Below are 19,319 nucleotides of genomic sequence, written 5' to 3' on the forward strand. Positions count from 1 at the left end.
GAATCATCTGCTCAGGGCCCCAATATGATCATGTGATGCTTACTTGATTTTCTTGAACCCTAATAATGATGCTTATTCGGTTTCTTGAACCCTAATAATGATGGTTATTTGGCTTTCTGGAATTCTGATAATGATGGTTATTTGGCTTTCCTGAATTCGAGTAATGATGCTTATTTGATCTTCTTGAATTCTGATATTGATGCTAAGATGCTTATTTGGTTTTTTTGGATTCTGATAATTATGTTTATTCTTGTTTTCTTGGATTCTGATGATGTTAAATGGATTCTTGAATTCTGATAATGAAACAGCCATCAGCAAAAAGATAATGAAACAGGCAGCTGCTCTGCTGCTCCAAAATAAGATCAGTTTGGATAGAGCTGAATCAGATGTCTCAGTGGAACAACTGCTTTCTCTTGTTGCTGGAGCATTGATTGATAAGAACAGCAACCATCAGGTCCATTTAAGAATGCAATGATAATTCGATACTTTGAATTTGCTGTGAATGGCAATGTAGCTATGCTGAAATCATATTTTCATAAGGAGACAATCATTTAGACTATTTTAAGAGTGGTTAAATTGTATGACTGATATCTATTTTCCTTATAAGATGGACAAATAAATAGATGACCGAAAAATTTTAAGGTTACATTGGACAAGGGGTAATCATACAATACCATATACTAGTTATTGAAGTTACATGAGGAGCAAAATGCAAACATGAAAGTGTAGAATGCTTGAGAATAATAAGGTGGTGGAACTTGAGTTGAGTGCAGACTATATTTCAAAATATGATTCTTCGAGAGAGAATGATTTGGGTTCCAGCTTGCTTGCTTCCTTGCAAAATTTTTATGAAACTTGATACCTCTTCTCTAGGCCAAATATTTTATGTGGTAAAGAATGCCATGATTTATACCTGTCATGATTCAGGATATGTTTATGCATCATTGAATCATGGAATCATGAACAACAAGACCAGCTAATGGAAGTATTGAAGCATCTAAATCTCTAGGATATCTGAAAACAGCCAAGAAGCTAAATAAGACAGATATTTGATCATGCTTTGCTTAAACAAGACAAATCTGTTATTTCAAAAAAGAAAGAAATAAAAAAAAAGAAGACCAGTCTGTTTTCTGGAAATTGGAGACGAGAAATCTCGCATAGACGTCGTAAATCTTTTATTTCATCTGACTAAACCAGGATAATTGACTCTAGAATCCTTTGTTATCTCTTGCATCAAGATGAAAATGCAGAGGGGTGGAATCCGGCCTAAAATCTCCACCCATGTTCAAAACACTAGGAGGTGTTTTCACTTAAAAAAAAATAAATCCGGAGATACTTTTTTCCTTTTTTTAAGTTGTTTCTCTGGTAAACCATATTCTTAAATCACTCCATGGAGCCATAGTCAAAATGTTCATCGTATGTATGAAAATTCAATTCAAGAAGCAAGCCTAAACTTATCTATCATATTGGAAACCGATTCATTCCTGAGAAGTATTGAGAGAGTGGTAAAAATCCTAGATCAGATAGGGAAAAGACCTTAATGGTGCATATATACTAATAGGCCTATCCACCTACTGGTGTAAGCTTTCGGGCTGAATTTTAATATGGTCCCTCTTGCTCACCAATCTTCCATCACAAAGGATAGGTAAAACATCTTTGTGGTGTTTATACAGTCATGGGTTCATAGGCCTATTCATCAACTAGCTTAAGCTTTTTGGTTGAATTTTAATAGAAAGAAATTAATTACCTATTATGTAGGGGCAATTTGGCATTTTAGAAGACATGCTCTAGCTAACTCTTTCATTTCCCCTTTTTCTGGTTCGGATTGAGACCCTTAACCTGAAGAGATGATCTTGTAGTGACCTTGTATCAATCTTGGTAAAATCTTTAGCCTAAAGGCAAAAACTTCAAAGATGATCTTGCAGGAACCTTGACTATGTCTATGATTCTTGATAGTCTAATTAAATCTTATTCATAACCCATCCATAATAAAAATTTTAAGGAACTGTTTGGATAACAAGAATAGGATTCACAACTAACAATATTCATAGAATTTTTTTTTCAAAGTGGGCTGGCTCGAATCTCATAAAGAGAAAAAGAATGGCATCATCGATGGATGGAAGAGGTCCAATTTATATGGGCTGGACAGGCCTCATATTTTTATAAAACTAGGCACAATCTGTACACATTGTTTAGAAGATATATGCTGAACGGGCTAGACCTGATTTCTGTAGGATTTTCAGCCTAATTCTGTGGAAATATCCAAACAGGTTTTAAATATTTTCTCAAATGCCATAATATTTATCTCCCAAGAAAATTGACAAAGAAAATAGACACCAATTGGTGTTCAATCTGATGGGCTTTTCCAGGTATCCTATGGCATCTTTAACTTAATAGGCATCCTTTTATTGGAACTGTTCATTCCCTACTAATCCTATATGTCATCATCAATGGTAAGTTGAAGACCCTAGTTCTGATTCTGGCAGCCCCTAAAAATTTCTTGATGAAATTCGCTGAAGCCTAACGACTTAAAAGGATGCTCATGATTCCTCGAGCAGGGAAGTGGAACTGTTGCACCTGACAAAGAAGCCTGCTTCAAAGCCATTAAACTGATGTGCGCAATTTTTCAGGCCGCTGCTCAACTCCGCTAGGCTTGGATATAAATTAATCCAATGCGATTAGGCCACAGCATATTCGGTTCTCTATGAACACAAATTGCAATCTTTTAAAATAAAGATCTATTAACTTGCTATATTTCCTTTTTGAGAAATATGGTTTCACCACACCATATAGGCTGAACCTAGAACCTTGGGGTGCCAACAAACTGAGCTAAGGTCTAGTTTTAAAGTTATTGAGGCGACGTTTGGGAGAGATGTTAGAAGTAGAGTTTTTGAAAGTAGAGTTTTCTGAATTAGAATTTTTATAAAAAGCTGTTTATTGTTTGGTAACTAAATTTATAAAGTATTGTGCCACTTTAACATATATTTGATAAACAAATTAAAAAAGTAGTCTTGGTATGATAAGATGATCATAAAAAATATTGAATAATATTATATATTCTTCATCACTGCCAGCATCTGTTATCAGCCATTCCTAATTCACTCACGTTCCAAAATAAGGGTGCCAGTAATTCTGCCATATAAACTTGAACTTGGTATCAAAACCAAGAAATGATAAAATCGTCGCTATTCAGCTGCCAACTTAAAAGAGTTACTTACTAGCTAAGGCAGCCTTCATCAAGAATCATGATCTCTCTTTATTGGATCCCAATCCATGATCATTTGGCAGCACTCCGTTGTTTTTCTCACATGATTCTTTGCTCTGTACTTTCTTCCAAGTACAACTTTAGGGGCCCGGCTCCAGGCACTTCCATTTGGCCTCGAACGCCCCAGTCCCCTTTCACACAAAGATCACCCTGAAGTCAGAAAACTAAGATCCCACCATTGGCGTACTTTTCTTCTTGCTAGTTTCAATTCAAAATGATATAAGATCTCGGATTAGGTATTAATGATACAGAATGCTGCATTACTTATTAGAAGCCAAGAAGTTTTTAATCGGATACAGGCCTCTTAGCAACTTAAAAGATGGGTGCCTGCAACTGTCCAATAGAAAAGTTTCGAGAGCAACAGCAACTTCCTGAAAAAAGCTATTCCGTATCTTGGTATATGAAATTAAATAAAAGCCTGACCTTGTCTCCCATTCCATACACCTTTTTTAGTCCTTTTGGCAGCATGACCGCGCATCACTATTTCCATCTCAATCTCTTCGTGTCGCTTTCGCTTGTCTGGCCTCACCACTTAAAGGTCCTGCAACAATAACGGCGTTAATTAGGCCTAAGTCGTTTTCCTAGACTGATGAGAGCACAAAGTGATTTATGTTTAGTTAAACATTTGCTTTTCTAAAAAAAAAATATATAAAATACTTTTTATGCTTTTAATAAATTTTTTTTATTATATTCTATCTAAAAGTTTAAAGATATTTTTAGAAAAAAATTGTCTCAATTTTTAGTTGGTGAAAATTAAACCTTTTCATGCGGCATATGATAGAAATTTTATTCCAATAAAAAAACTTTTTTTAAAAAAATTCTAACTAAATACAAGATATATTTTTTATTTTTTTTGACTTTTTTTTTTGGAACCAAATGAGCTCTTAATATTTTGCTACAGGATGATGGAATTTGGATTTCATGTCAAAGCAGTCCACATTTATGTGGCATACTTTCAGAAGTTGGGGTGCAATGGAAGGAAGTGGTGGTATTATGATTGCGATGGATCGCTTTTGGGATGCTAGAGATCAGTTACCTGGTCCGTTGCCCGATCGGGTGTCCAAAGAAAAGAAACATCACATGCCTCTCAAGCGGGCTGGAAACCATTTGGAATTCGTGGAAGAGCATAACCGTTGTCCTACGTTCACTTTCAGGCAAGTTCATCTACATGAATTGCCTTCCCCGAGTTATAGTGTGCGGATCTTGCATGAATTAGATGCATGGCTACACTGCAAGTCGGCAGATTGCAATGCTTCTTAGTTTGGTCGGATCGGAAGATATTGGATGTGGATCAAACCCCACCCTAATCTTCTAACCAAAAGTTAGGGCGGCCTTGCTTAAATATTTAACTCGTTTAATTTCATTCAACCAATATTATAAGTTGGATTAGCTTATCTGTCTAATAAAATAGTTAAGTCTGAATTAAGTTGACTGATTTTTGATCTATCCATGTATCCGATCTGATCCAACCTGATTGCTGCCTCTATCAAAAAGAGTGCTTTACTAACGCTTATATTATTACAAACACAATAACACAAGCCAGGAAACAAACATGGATGATAGAATCAAAAAGCAGATTCGCGGGCCAAAACAAGTAGGATGAGAAGATCAATTAATAACCAGAACCCTGATAGGACATGATTTACGGTTCTTAAACAAAGCATGCACAGGAACGTTGACATAAAAAAAATAAATAACAAAAAGGCTCCACTAAGATTTAGTATGATTAAGCAATCACCTAAAGGAACTAAACAAAGTTAAAAAGACAGAAGCCGATGATATTAGAGCCAAAGCCAAAGAATATTCAGGAGAGATACTATAGAATAGTCTACTCATGAGCCTGTTCTGGAATTCTATCTTCACTCTCCTCCTTCCCGTGTCCCATGGCGGCCCCACGCACCTGAAGGTTATGGTTAATACGAAGCTCCCTCTATCATCAAAGTTAGATTAATTACCTCTTAACAAGTCATGAATTTCTGTAATGATACAAGTCAGCTCTAAGTAACCAGGTCCAGGTACTTGGGATGCACCATCTAATAAATAGATTGAATGACTTTCCCTTGAGGAGAGGAGGATGAGGACCTCAACAATTGAGAAAATCACAGCACCACGATCTCCATACAACCTAAAATCTTAAACCATTAAGTATGGGCCTCAGTCATCCATATATATATATATATGGAGAAGAACGGGAGGCAAAGGTATTCTATTCTTTTGCAAAGGTATTCTATTGCTTCTTTCTCTCTAGATGGACCAGCAAATTACAAGAACCTTTTGTCCCATGCAAGTTTTTAAGCTTTGTGATTTTTTTTTTTTAATGTGAACTGTCCAAAGAGAAGATAAAGAAGCGAGTAACCTCAGAATTTATTAATCATTACAAGAGAAATAACAAACGCCAATAAAAAAGACACCATTATTTGATAAAGCACTATGTATTTAACAAAATTTACTTTTAGATGTCACTGAATTCAAATTCAAAAATTATTTTATTTAAATGGACTGTGCAAATCTTAAATAAAAAGCGTTACATATATATATATATATATATATAATTGGTAATTAGTATATATAATGTTAGACGATGCCTTCAAAACCTTTTTCGAATTGACGAGGCGATTGAGTGCAAGTTTTAGTTTACCTGAATAAAAGTACGAAAAATATACGAGTATCCTAAAAGTGCCCAAGATCCCAAAGTACTCTTTGTCCCATAGCTTGCACATTCATACGCATAAATATGCCGGTGTGATGCAGATCGAGTTATATTCGGATCCACTACAATGTCACGAAGTCAATTGCCCACCAAATAAAAAAAAGTAGAATTCAATCACCCACTATTTGTTCATCCATCAATCAAACGAGTGCGATTGATTCATTGGACTACAACATATACCGAAGATGGGCGCCACCATTTATAATTGCCTCGATCAATCACCCATCAACTCTGTCAATTGATTCAGGAATTGCGTGGGGTAATTGAACTCCCCCTACAGTTTGTGACACGATCAAATTGGAGGATTTCAAACCAATCAAAGTCTTAACACACCTATGCCATTTGGTTAATATAAGTGACTCATATGTACCGAAATTAGATCAAGCAGCCTTCCATCAATGAAATAATGCAGGAAGGGAAAAGAAAGACTATCACCTGAAGACATGCATCATTCGCTTAGGAGAGGGAAAGGAAAAATGGGACGGAACTCAAAAATATGAGTACCAAGTGGTGGAACCATGCGACATTATTAGTCCAATAGTTAAAGGTCAAGGGAGCTCAGAAGATTCCTTAGGCCAAAGGGCAGCCCCATCTCCCTCCACAATCTTTTCCTTCCACCCAATCTACTAAGAATCTCATCATCACCTCCTATCTCCTTACACACCACCATACGCCAAAAGCAAAGCAAAGATCCGAGCCTCCTCATCACTTCCCACTCCCAAAACCCAATAAAAAGAAATGCACCCAGTAATCCACCACCCATCTTCACCAACTAATCATAAGGTTATAACACATACGAAGTATGCAAAAGGTGTCCAAAAGGATCACCTCTAGATTCAACTGCAAGTTTGCAACAAACAAAAACTAAAACATATACTGTACTAATCATAAGGTAATTATAATACATACAAAGTTTAATGCAAAAGGTGTACAAAAGGATCAGTCTACATTCAAACACATGCATTTAGCTACACAACAGGTTGAAGAAAGTGCAACTTTGCTGCAAACAAAAACTAAAACAAATACTGTAGACCAGCCATGCACTACTACTACTACTACTCTACTCTCACCATCATCAGACGGTGGTGGAACACTGACTGCCTTGAACCGAGCTGAGCAGCCCGGAGGTGTCCCCAGGCGTAATTGCTACGACGGCGATGCAGTTGACATCGAAGCGGTACCTCCCAGAGACCCATGTCCCGACCTTCCACCGGAGCTGCCCATCGAGCTTGAGGCCGAGGTATAACCTCCCGGCGGTCTGGTCCCGGCCAACTTCATAACCGAAGGAGGGCGCGACCGGCATGCCGGCCCCATGCAAGGAGGCCGACAAGAGGTTGGTGTCCTGGTGGCCTTGGTAGAAGGGCGGGAGCGCGGCGTCGGCGGTGATCTGCTGGCCCTTGTAGGCTGCATAAACTCGGAGCTGGTCGTAGTAGACGCCGACCCGGTCGTTGGGATTCTTGGATACTATGGTCGTTTGGATGGTGGAGTTGAGGAGGTGGGGAGAGGAGAGGCTGAGCTCGTAGACCGAGGTGTCCTTGAGGGAGAATTCTGGCTTGGAGGGGTGGAGGATGAGCCAGATGAGGAAGCCTGCGGAGAGGATGGAGAGGACGAGGGTGGAGAGGGTGTAGAGGAGCTTCTTGTTGAGCTTCTTGATGTGGAAGCCTTTCTGCGAGCAGTCCTTGGGAGAGCTTGTGAGGTAGAGAGACATTTGCCGGGGAAGGCTGGGATAGTGTGGGTGCAGTAGTGTGGGGAGGACGGATTGTGGAGGGAGTTGGAGGTGAAGGCTTTTAATATCAAAAAGGTTGGGTTTCGTAATCATGCACAAAGCTAGCAATTATTTTTGAGACGCCCACAGCTTTTTGACTAGTAGCTATGGCTAGTTGGATCGGTTGGAGACTTGGAGTTGTGGTGATTAGAAGGTTGGTAGATGCTATAATGGTGACCAGCCACATTGGCTAGAACCATGGTATGTATCCTTTCCCATGCATGCATGGTGCCTCTTGCCAACTCCATTGGGAACTATTGCAATCTGGGGCCCATCACTAGATCATGGGATCAAGCTGGCTATTGGGGTGGTTATAAAGTTGAGAGACCAAATTGGATATTGAATATCATTAGTATGAGCTAGGATCCTGCTCTCATCTTGATCTCAGTTGGGCTTCCATCCATCATAGTTCTCAGAAAAAGAGAGTTATCAATCCAAATGTATGCAATTAGATATAGAAATTGTCTAATTCCTTGTTGGTGAAGTTTTTTTCGTTAGAAACGTAGGATCAAATCCTACTTTTGTTACAATCATAGGGGTTTGAGAGCATGGGTAATGGATTTCTCTGGTTTGGACATCATCAACAAAATGGAAAATCAGATGTTTCAATAGGATCTAAAAATGTTTAAATAATTGTAGATGATGAAGAGGTCATTGGATCAATGAATCAAATCACTTGGGGATTCATATGAAGGTTCTTGCTGGGGATATGTTAGATCCATCGAATCTACGGTATCACCTGCTCTTGCTAGGGATACGATTGGACCCATGGAATTTATGGTATCATAATTACAGAGTTACATATGGTCATGCTTACATAGGACGAGATTCGAGCATATCTTGATAGGGCCTCTATAGAATCATTATAATAGAAAGCAAAGCGCAAAAGAACGGCAAGTGGCTTTAGGCTTTTCAATGTCCTTTGATTGGAGGGGATTTAGGGAAAGCGAGAAAGTTAAGCTTGGTGCATAGATGGTGCCTAGTGGGGTATATACATTTTGATTCCATCAGCTATGAGGAACGACAAATTTTTATAGAATCATATAATACATGCATGACTAAAAAATATCCTGAGTGCAAATATTTTATTTTTTAGATACTATTGTTACTTTATTATAAGTTGTAATTGCTCGGGAATCTATATCATATGCAACATGATATTTTTGGATAAGGAAATGACAGGAAAATGACTCGACCTAACTTCTGCAAAATGAGAAAACAAGAGACACATGCTCCAGAAAGTAGGAGAATTCTTTCAGAAATGCGATTAAAATGATTAGAACATAGAAAAAATTACCCTAAGTCACTTTCTTAGTGGTTACCTTGTAACCACTTTCGATTAACATCTAACATACGTATTATTTCCTAATCTGTTTCCTAGGGTGGCAACTATGATCCAAAAAGTGAACAAGTTCTACAATCTATTCGATAATTGAATCAATATATTAGAAGAACTCGGCAACCGGCATGCATGCATGCATGCATGAGCCATTTGGCAACCATATATACTACATATAACACGCAATTGGTACAATAAAAAGTTCTAAGGCATGACCTGTTCTTCTGTACTTACAGTGAAAGGCTAGAGAATCTATAAAAACGCCTTTTTGGAGTGTTCTGGAATCCTTCAAAACCTATGCTTAGGGAGCTCAATGGAGACTCAAAAGCCAATTGCTTTTCCTAAAGAGCTTCCCGGTGGTGCAAAGTAGGAGGCTCGGATGAAGAAACTGGAGGCGCGTGCTCCTTGCCCAAGGGGCACGGGCTCTTGCCGCGGGCCCCACCTTTGGTGGGGGGCAGTCATGAAAATCTTACAGCCATATATGAAACCAAGTAAAAAGCTTGAAGCCCAAGGGTGGGTGTTTTCTTTCAAGGCTCTCTGAATTCACCCAACTTGGTCCATCTATTGTTTTTTGGTAAAAAAATAGGAGGGGATAGGGGAGGGGGAGGGGCAGAACCCCACCCGAATAATAGCCCTCACTGGCCCCTATTCTACCATAGAATGTTCGATGCGAGTCGCAAATTTCTGCATGCCCTCCTCAACCTGTGGGAAACTCTACTAGACCACCACGTGTGAGTACGTCACCCTAGTGCCACCTCAGTACAGATGGAACGAAAGCATATCCACACAGAGCCATACGGACATGGGACATGCGGTCCCTTGATTTAATCGACACCCGTATGTTTTGAATTCGGACAACTCAGGTAGAGTCGAAGCCCCGTTACCACTAAGCTACCACCTTGGTAGCCGGTCCATCTATTGTTCCCCATTCTGAAGATTGCCTTATTTTCCCTTTATTTCCTTTTCTTTGGGTCTCTGTCTACTCGATCTAAGAATGAAAAGATCCACATCTCTTTTCTTTTTTTTAGATCCTTTATTTGATTGATTCTATGGTACTCCATGAAAGAGCCAAAAGATGTGGTCTAAGCTCCATACTTTATGGTGATACGATGATAGTATTGTTATGTGCATTACATGCTACTGGAACTCAAATATGAATAATCCCTAGTGAGTTACTTTGTGGAGGATATTCCCTGTAGTCAATTTATGGATCATAGAAACTGATAAAAAAAAAATGATAGTTTCCAAAGGTCAAGCATGCTCATAGAAATTATGCATGCAGAAACTGCCGTTCACTACATAGGAGAAGACTGGTCGTTGCTGGGGCAGCTTTATCTTTTCCAAAAATCAAATCATCTAGAAGGAATATCAAATATGATATAATATACTTCTTTTCTATCAAAGTTCAATTATTAAAAAAAAAAAATCAAAGAAAGAAGTTATTGGCATAATTCTATTCTTTCATAGTGATAATCTCAACAATTTTTTTACCAGCATAAAACACAGTGCAAGCAAAAAATAAGTGAAATTATGATATAATAGATTACATCTTGGCAGCCACCTTCGTACTAAATCACATGACTCTCTCAGATTAGTCCACAATCAGAAAGGAGCCTCCTCACTCCTCAGAAATTTCATGGATTGTTGGTCTAATAATATGGTCTTGTGACATAGATTTCTGTTATATATATTTCATTCACCATCATTAGTGTGTGAATTTTTCATAGTTAAGTTTGCAATGAAGCAACATCTTGCACATAGTGCAGACTTGCACATGATATCCTTATTTCCCGAAGTGATTCATTTTTCTTTTTTATTTTTTTCTTCTGTGAAAATTGATTCCTACATGTCATCATCACTAACTGCTATCATGTCATGGAACAGCAAATAGAAGATCAAATAAAAAAAAAATCCTTGGTTGACACACTGAAGCTAATCCAAATAAATATGGAGTTCCTAAATGGCAGATTGTAATGAAGACGCATTTTTCACTTGCACAAGTACTACATTTTGAGCTTGATACTCAGCTTCTATAATTGAATGGTTTATCAAACTTTTCTAAGTCATGAGTTTTTGCTGTGCAGCGAAGCATAGTTCAAATGTGAGGAGATTTTCTCGTTCAGAAAATCAAATCTTGGTTTCAAGTGTCTTGAAGCCTGAGGCAGCAAGAACCCATATCACCGTAGGAGTATCAAACAAGCATGGTGACTTGGGTAAACAGTTGGGGAGAATTGAACAAACTATTAAGGGTTTTCACATCAAACAGCTAGTTTCCTTCAACAAAGTGCATTTTTTGGAGAAAAAAAAGGATAAAGTAACAAAAATCCTCTTTAAAGGCTCATTGCATGTAAATAAAATCCACTTTCAGTGGTCCAAGGATTGTAAGAATCCAATACGTAATCAGTCCCCACACTTGCAATCTATCAAAAAATAGCTCCAGCTCCATTGCTGTGAACAAGAATAGAGAAGGAACCGAGGAAAACGGCAAGCGACTGGAAGAAAGGAAAGAAAATTTTATTCATCCTTTTCCCCTGTTACATCAATGTATTTATATTTTTGAAAAGAAGAACTGACTATGCTTTATATATAAAAAAAATAATATGAGGTAAGTGAAAATGTGCATCCTATTACAACTGTACAGAAAACCAACTTAACCAGCCATGTGTCCTTCAACTGTGTGACAATGTTGATTCTTCTAAAATTCCCCCTCAAGATGAATATATCTTGAGGTAAATAAAATCCACTTTCAGTGGTCAAAGGATTGTAAGAATCCAATACGTAATCAGTCCCCACACTTGCAATCCATATCAACAAAGATTGAATCATATGCCATTGACTCAAAAAAGCTATACTTCATGTCACAAACAAGGTAAATGGGTGGTCCATGAAGCTCTTACAACAAATCTTTATGGGCTGTACCCACATCCGACGTGTGTAAGTTGCTGGTGTACCAAAAAAAAAAAAAAACTCCTACAACAAATGAGAAAATTAAAACATATCCATTGTTTTCAACTCCCTACTATTGTCATCTTAAAATCGAATATAACTAGAAAAAAATTTCCATAGGTCAGTACGACACTTAATACTCCCTTCAGGATAAGGCTCATATATTGATCAAATATGAGACAGTAATGGCAGGAGGTTTACCTAGCACAACCGGTGCTCTGGTTACCAACCACCTCAGCTGAGAAGCTTTTGAACTTGTAATTGGTAATGGACAGAAGGAAAATAGAATTGCTTCTCTGCAATTTAGTGCTTGATTTCGGAGTTTCTCAAGAGGTAAGCCTTGTCACCGTTTTACAGAGTTTCTCAAATAGACCCCTCAATGGTGAGAGTCTCATGCACTGGGCTACCTTCTTGTAGGGTTTGTCAAAGAGAGTTGCTTCAGCTTAGTTATCCACTTGCAGTAGCATCATATATTATATATACATTAACTGCTTCAGGTTATTTCAGTTCCTACTATAGACTGCAATGATAGATGCATAAAAATCATGAAAAATAGCTAGTATTGATATTGAGTTGGATGGGGCAAAGTTATTCTTTAAAAGTCATTGAATTATTGTTTACTAGCATAGGACTTATTCAACAATGACTAGTTTTGTTTGATGAGATGGAGAAACAAAGAGTTGATATAACATGACCTGCTCCTATTCCTTCATTGGCAAACAGAACCTCAAAGAAGCTCAGCCAGCACCGATGATGCAAACCTCTCTATCGACTCAGATGCTTTCACATGCTCAGAATCGGAATGACCCTCTGAAACAAACAAGCGGATGCCAACTGGAAGGCACATTTATCCAGAGTAGACCTTTCATGGTTACAATGAAAACTGGATCCTCTTTCAAGACCTGTAACGGAAAAGGATTATCAGGACTAATGCTTTACGATACTGCACAATCCAATATCTTCTTGGCAATAGTGTCATCCATTGGCTTACCCTATTGGCAATAGTGTCAAGAAGCTGCAAGTCACTCCTTGCTGAAACTCCTGATTTTTTTTTTACATTTTAGAAACACAATAAGTGATAAAGGATGGCCAGTGATTGTCAGTCCTGGTACATCTGCCAAGCCTGCACTTCCCCAAGATGAAACAAAAAGGACAGAAGGTTAGATTTAGACTTTGAAGTCCAGCAAGATTTTGTTCAGCATACATCACATATAAAATAGAAGGTGATTCTTCATATTATAATTATTTAGTTTACTATTCTTAGATCCAAATAACTATCAGAATCTTGTATTTTGATCAGACTGGAAAGTCCAGTAGCATTTCCATGAGTGATCAAGCAACAATAAGAAACAGCAATAATTCTCCATAGTAAAGCATGCATTTAGCAGGATATTACTTCACGGATGATAAAGTAAATTTGTAAATAGATTTATTTCTATTGCAACATTCTGCCCTCAATTTACTTTGTTTGCATCAATCAGGGAATCAGGTTGCAAGTTTGTCAGCCATATGATAATGAGAAGGTATATGTTGAAGCCTAATTTCATTCAACTAATTAGTTCACGGTGAAAGTTAAGCAATCTCTTGAGCACCTTCTTTAAAGAAACTACTTAGCTGATTGCTTAAGGGTTGGTGGCATGGGGAATGCGGTGCCAAAAGAGGTGAAAAAACAAGAAAAAGACAAAAAAGGAGGTCAAGATGGCCCTTTTTTTAATTAAAACTAGACTTGATGGATCTTCCGCTGACTTGTGCTAGGTGCTGGCACAAGCGTGGAAAGGGCTGGTACTTGAAACCTTGGTGCTAAATCAGTAGAGTCCAAGCATATAGGGCAATATCCAAATCTATGCTGAATTCTCTGTACACTATATATCCAAATCCATGAAAAGAAGGAATTATGGTGGAAGAGTTGGTTAAAGAAGAGAATGCCGCGATTGCTTTGCTACCTTACATTTTTGTATTACAAACTTTTAGCTCTTAGTAAGCTTCGAACGAGTTTGGTATCCAACAAATTAATAGTTGGTCCATCTTTAAATAGGGCATTGGATTACATCCAAGAAATCAACTTCTACATTGAACACTTGATTGAGTGTTGAATGGATCAAGAACATAGATTTTTTGATGCTTGAGCATGTTCTACAAATATCTTTTTGTAAGCTTATAATGTAGTTTCATCAATGAGCGCAGTGTACATTTCTTACCTTGTAAGATGAAAATACTAAAACCGGTTCTGGTCAATATCAGACTGTATTAAAGAAAGTACATTCTAGTTCAAGAAGAACCAGTCACCAGACAATTTGGGACAGTTGCAGTAGTATGTTCATATGATTCTCCAAAAAATAAACCAGAGGTAGCACTTATATAACTTAGTATCTTGTCTAACAGCTTTTTACACAAGAACACACCTTTCTGTAATAAAGAGATATTGTTTCTGAGTGTTTCAAGGACAGATGGATTCTCCTCCCAGTAATCAACTGTAGTAATTTCTGCACTTGCAAGATAGAGAGGCAAAGATGCAGAAAATACATAACCAGAGCTACTGAGATGCTGCAAGAACAAAACTCTGGATTAGAGCTACGCCTACATGATAGTGTATAACAGAAGTTCAATGCTCCAAAATCACTACAGATTAGCTTCCGGTAACTGATCAAACCATCAATTTAACTTGTTCACACCTCATGATCAACAACTCTGACACTTTCAGTACAAAAGCCTCCATTAGTTGCCCAGGCATTCCCAGAGCAGCAGTTATTTTATCAATTTTCTCAATTTGCATTGATGAACCAGATTCAGAATGCAAAGAAATGGATATGAAGGAAGCAAGACAGATAGGACTGAATCCTAAGACCTACTGGAACCCCACAAAGATTCAGCAAGACCTCTCCCTTATCTTCCAAGCACATCAAAGAAATGGCTTTCATCCACCACAAGCCAGAAGTGGTATTCTCTTTCACCTTCACAATCTCATCCAAGGGTGCAATTTGATCAGAATTCTGCTGTAATTCAAAAGCCCAACATTATCCTTGAAGCAAGAAAAGGGACTCTAACTGGCAAAAATTTTATTATCAATGAATAAATTGTCAAGACTTGCAACTTATGACAGGGAAATGGACAGAATGCCAAACTAAAAATTCTTTACACCCTCTTTATCAAGTTCCGTGCCAAACAGATTTCAGAATTATAAGATAGAAGGGGTAAATATACAGCCTTTGACTGCAACAACTCAGTCTAGTCAGGCACTAGAATTTGCACTTGTAAGGTGAATTGGGGTGGACATTAGTGAATCAAATTCCACAAACCATAAATTCCTTATGTTACAGTACAAATTGTGATCAGTATACATCAATGAACGTTTTAATTTAAAAGAGAAGTCCATATTAACATTTTAGGAAGAGAATGAGTAAAGAAAACAATGATACGCCAGTTAAGCCCAAAAAAAACCTCGAGATGGCATGAAAGAACTATGTCTTTCACTTTGTTACTCAAATTTGTGATGAATAACTATTAATTCTGAGTTGTGGTGGATGTTGAGAGAATCAGGAAACATGGACAAGTTCGAGGACTATTATATTCTGATACATAAATAACAAACAACTTTATTTCTTACATAATTGCCATTAAAAAAAGAGGTGAAGAATATATACTATGAAGCATGGTACGCCGTACTAGCCCGAACTAGGCGGTACAGGACGTGCTGTACCTGGTATAGGTGGCATACCGATACTCGGCACGCCAAAAAAATTTCGTACTATACCGTACCGACACTGTGCTAATGTGGCACCAGTATGGGATACGGTACAGAGACGACGAACCTTGCTATGAAGTATGAGTATATAATGGCATGTGAAGAAAATTTGATTGCCATTGACAAGGCAAAAAGGCTTTAGCCAGATACCAAAGTGGAGTGTCAACAATCTTGCCAGCCCATTACATCAGCCTTGATGGATGGCTGTGACATAGTGCCTACACAAAGACATTTACAGGGCATACAATCTACATAGACAGCTCTCACAACATTCATGTCACCTTCTGTATAAAATAAATGCAATATCTCAACATCGGATATGAAAATGATGGAGAGAATTTTTCTGGTAATACTGAACTAATTCAAACCTTTGTTTAACTGCACACTCTGTACTTCTTATTCATTACAAATATTTAATGCTGATTACAACTTTTTGAATTTTTTACACATAAAAACACCTTTTACTGATTTACTTGGCAACAAGGATGAACTTCATTAAACTATAATTTGCACTTTCTTCAGTTTACACAAATACTTAATATCCCAATATTTACCACAACTAAAGATGGTGAAATTTCAAGTAAACTAATTGAATTGTGCATGTTTAACAACTTTTTGGCCAAGAATGGAGCACAGTCTAAATAATAAGAAGGCTTGATTAATTCACCAGAAGAATAATGAAATCACCATATGCACCTGGTATAAAGAGTCAACAACAATATAGCATTGTATCTTTTCTTCTCACTTATTTCCACGAGTCATTTCATCCAAAGTGCTCTCCAGTGATGCGATATCATTGTGCTTAAAATAAACAAGAGTACTGCTTGATAAGAAAGTCCAATGTTCACTCCCCAGCGAACACCCTCATCACTGTAAAATCAACAATAACATTTTATATGTTGCTTAAGTAAAAATAAGCATTCTTTGAACATTAATATTGTATACATAATTTCTTGTGGCACTATATTGGCTAGCTAGGAAAAAAAGAACTGCTATTAGAACGAAATTCAGATTTTACAAAGCAGGCTAAAATAAGCAGTGCAGCATGCTTCAAAATAACAGAGTATATTCCTAGGAAAAGATTCATCATGTCAGAATTTGTGTAGTCCTAAACATCGGAAAAATAAAGAGGATCATATTTCGTCTGAATGAAAAATATTGTATTACTTTAAATTCTGTACCACTTCAAAATTTGAATCTTAAATTCTGAAAAATCACAAGATCATTTCTCCTAAAATTTTAGAAAGAACCAAAACAATAAATACATTGCAGCAAACCCAGGCATACCATACAAACAACAGAGCATTCACCCATATTGCTGTGCTGAACAACACTAGCAACTGTCAGGGCAATCTAACTCATGAGAAGGGGCAAAATTATGCATCTTTTTTAATTCTTCAACTTTTATTACAGCCTACTTGTCTCCTTCAGCACCATCACAAGAAGGAGGAAAATACAAAACATAGTTATTTCTAAGTCTAAAATAAAATATTATCCCTGCAAGAAAGCAACCTAAAGCTTGTAATCGCCAAGATAAAGGAAGCATGCCTCTCAGAATGCATGTTCTTCTCACTGTTATATCCACTGAATTTTTTGTTAACTAGGAGATGGACCTGAATCCATGAAACCCCTTGTACTAGCGTCTTGGTGTTCCCAGTTGGGTGAGTCCAAATTGTTAAGGTTTGGGTGTGAAATAGGAGCAGAGAATGTCAAATGAATGTTCAACGTAGAGAAGAGCGTAATAAATGGATATTCAGTGCAGCACCAACCAAGGACAACTGAGGGAAACAATATGAGATGGTTTTGATCGATAACATTTCATTATTTTCCACTAATATTAAGCTACAACTGTGACGATTGCAATACGATCCATGATATGGACTCAAGAAAGAAATCGACATCCAACAACGAATGTTCTAAAATTTGCAACCGTAAGCAAATTGATACAAAGGCATCTTGCAGTGGACATTTCAATGACTCAAAAGGAGCAGTTTAAGCATGGTATTAAATCTCAAAGGGGCAAATTTATTCACCTCTCCGAAGTAGGAGGTTGAGCTAGCATTTCCTCTGTGATAGGTGGGTGAAGAGATTGGGACCCATTCTCCTCACAAAGTTCATCCATTTCCTGCAGTTTGTGATATAAGGTTGCTCAAAATTTATTATAATATCAAATTCACAACCAAAGGGGTCAATCCAAAGCCACTTTTTAACAATAGATAGCGACATATTCAAGAGGGAAACTTAAAGGGGAACCAAGAACATACATCAATTTGATTAATTTACACTTACCAAAGTAATAACATATCTTCTCAGTCAGTGGTTTCTCGGGGGCCTTGTAGCTCTTTCTTGTAAGCTGGAACAATATCACTGCACACAGGAGCACTTCAACAACCAGGCGCCGGTGCCCTTCAATCACAAAAACGCCAACATAAACTCAGTTCAGAACGACTTCTTCCCCTCTTAGGATAATTATCAATCACAAGAAAGTCAAAATTCTTCATCATTTTAGAAACTATTGAACCCACCATACAATATGGACCCTGAAAACAACTACCCTGGCAAGCGGAGCATCAAATGCAACTCGAATATACCGAACTGTTCACAATTTTATGCCACCAGGTGGAAACCAAATTACTTGGCTACATCTATCAACACTAAATTAAGCAGCAAGTTCATTAGGAAAGGTATCAATAGACCAACCGTATCCATGATTCCCAAACAGAGTTCTACATTACGACGGAAAAAAAGGCAGCATCTTTATTCCCTAAGAATCACATAAATCTAGCTACCTTTCAAGACCAAATGATTCGAGAGCAAGGACAACGCGATAAGAAGAAACACAAAACCCAAAATTTCAGCAATGGCGAGAGAAAAAAAAAAAGGAATCCGGCTAAAACATAAATTGAAATTCCAAAACTAAAAGACAGGACAAAGACAGGCGGAGAGAGGGCGGAAATGCTCACCTACAAAACCCTGGCCCACACTGAATCGCCTGGGATTTGTCCTCTGAGATCTATACTAAACCAGAACAAGCATATACACGCACATATACACGGAGAGATTCTAACAGAATCCATGGGAAGGGGGTTCGTCGTTTAAGAGCCAGTCGATGCTCAATATTTTTTAATTCAAGGGGTCAATAATTTGGTTGGATATTGCTGATTTCAGGTAACTTACCAATAAAACAAAAGAAAATAAAGGAAAAATTAAGATTCGGAAGAACAATCGTCAGAACTGCACTTGTTGGCGGATACAAGAATGCAATGGGTTTAAGCCAGCCCATCGTACCAAACGAGACCACCCACTAAGGCATGTTTGGCCGAGCCGGTAGAGCTTTTTAGAGTTTTTATAAAAAAATATTTGCTCTTCAGTCACAATATTTATAAAATACTATAAAATTTTAATATATATTTAATAAATAAATTAAAAAATATTTTTGGTATGGCAATTGCATAATATTATACAACAGAAGCATAATAAAATATAATATATATTAAAATATATAATAAAATATAATATAATATTAATGTAATATAATATTGTATACTACAA

At 37.4% G+C, this 19,319-nt stretch overlaps 1 protein-coding gene and 1 pseudogene across 2 annotated transcripts; both read right to left on the minus strand.

The window, feature by feature from the left end:
• Positions 1-1,142: 1,142 nt before the first annotated feature.
• Positions 1,143-7,789, minus strand: LOC103695958 (Late embryogenesis abundant (LEA) hydroxyproline-rich glycoprotein family). Its single transcript, XM_088718379.2, has 2 exons — positions 7,046-7,789; positions 1,143-3,806 (listed from the first exon to the last, which is right to left on the minus strand). Exon 1 carries the CDS (start codon positions 7,681-7,683, stop codon positions 7,051-7,053), a length of 633 nt encoding a protein of 210 aa, XP_088574505.2. The 5' UTR covers positions 7,684-7,789; the 3' UTR covers positions 1,143-3,806; positions 7,046-7,050.
• A 3,897-nt stretch (positions 7,790-11,686) lies between these two features.
• Positions 11,687-14,798, minus strand: LOC103695959 (long chain base biosynthesis protein 1b-like; annotated as a pseudogene). Its single transcript, XR_016400056.1, has 4 exons — positions 14,676-14,798; positions 14,428-14,569; positions 13,017-13,148; positions 11,687-12,927 (listed from the first exon to the last, which is right to left on the minus strand). The product of XR_016400056.1 is annotated as a long chain base biosynthesis protein 1b-like (transcript).
• Between the last annotated feature and the right edge of the window lie 4,521 nt (positions 14,799-19,319).

This window comes from Phoenix dactylifera, chromosome 3 (assembly GCF_051530095.1).
Source record: "Phoenix dactylifera cultivar Ajwa chromosome 3, Ajwa_hap1_PhDact_Kaust_v1.1, whole genome shotgun sequence".
NCBI classification, from domain to species: Eukaryota; Viridiplantae; Streptophyta; class Magnoliopsida; order Arecales; family Arecaceae; genus Phoenix; species Phoenix dactylifera.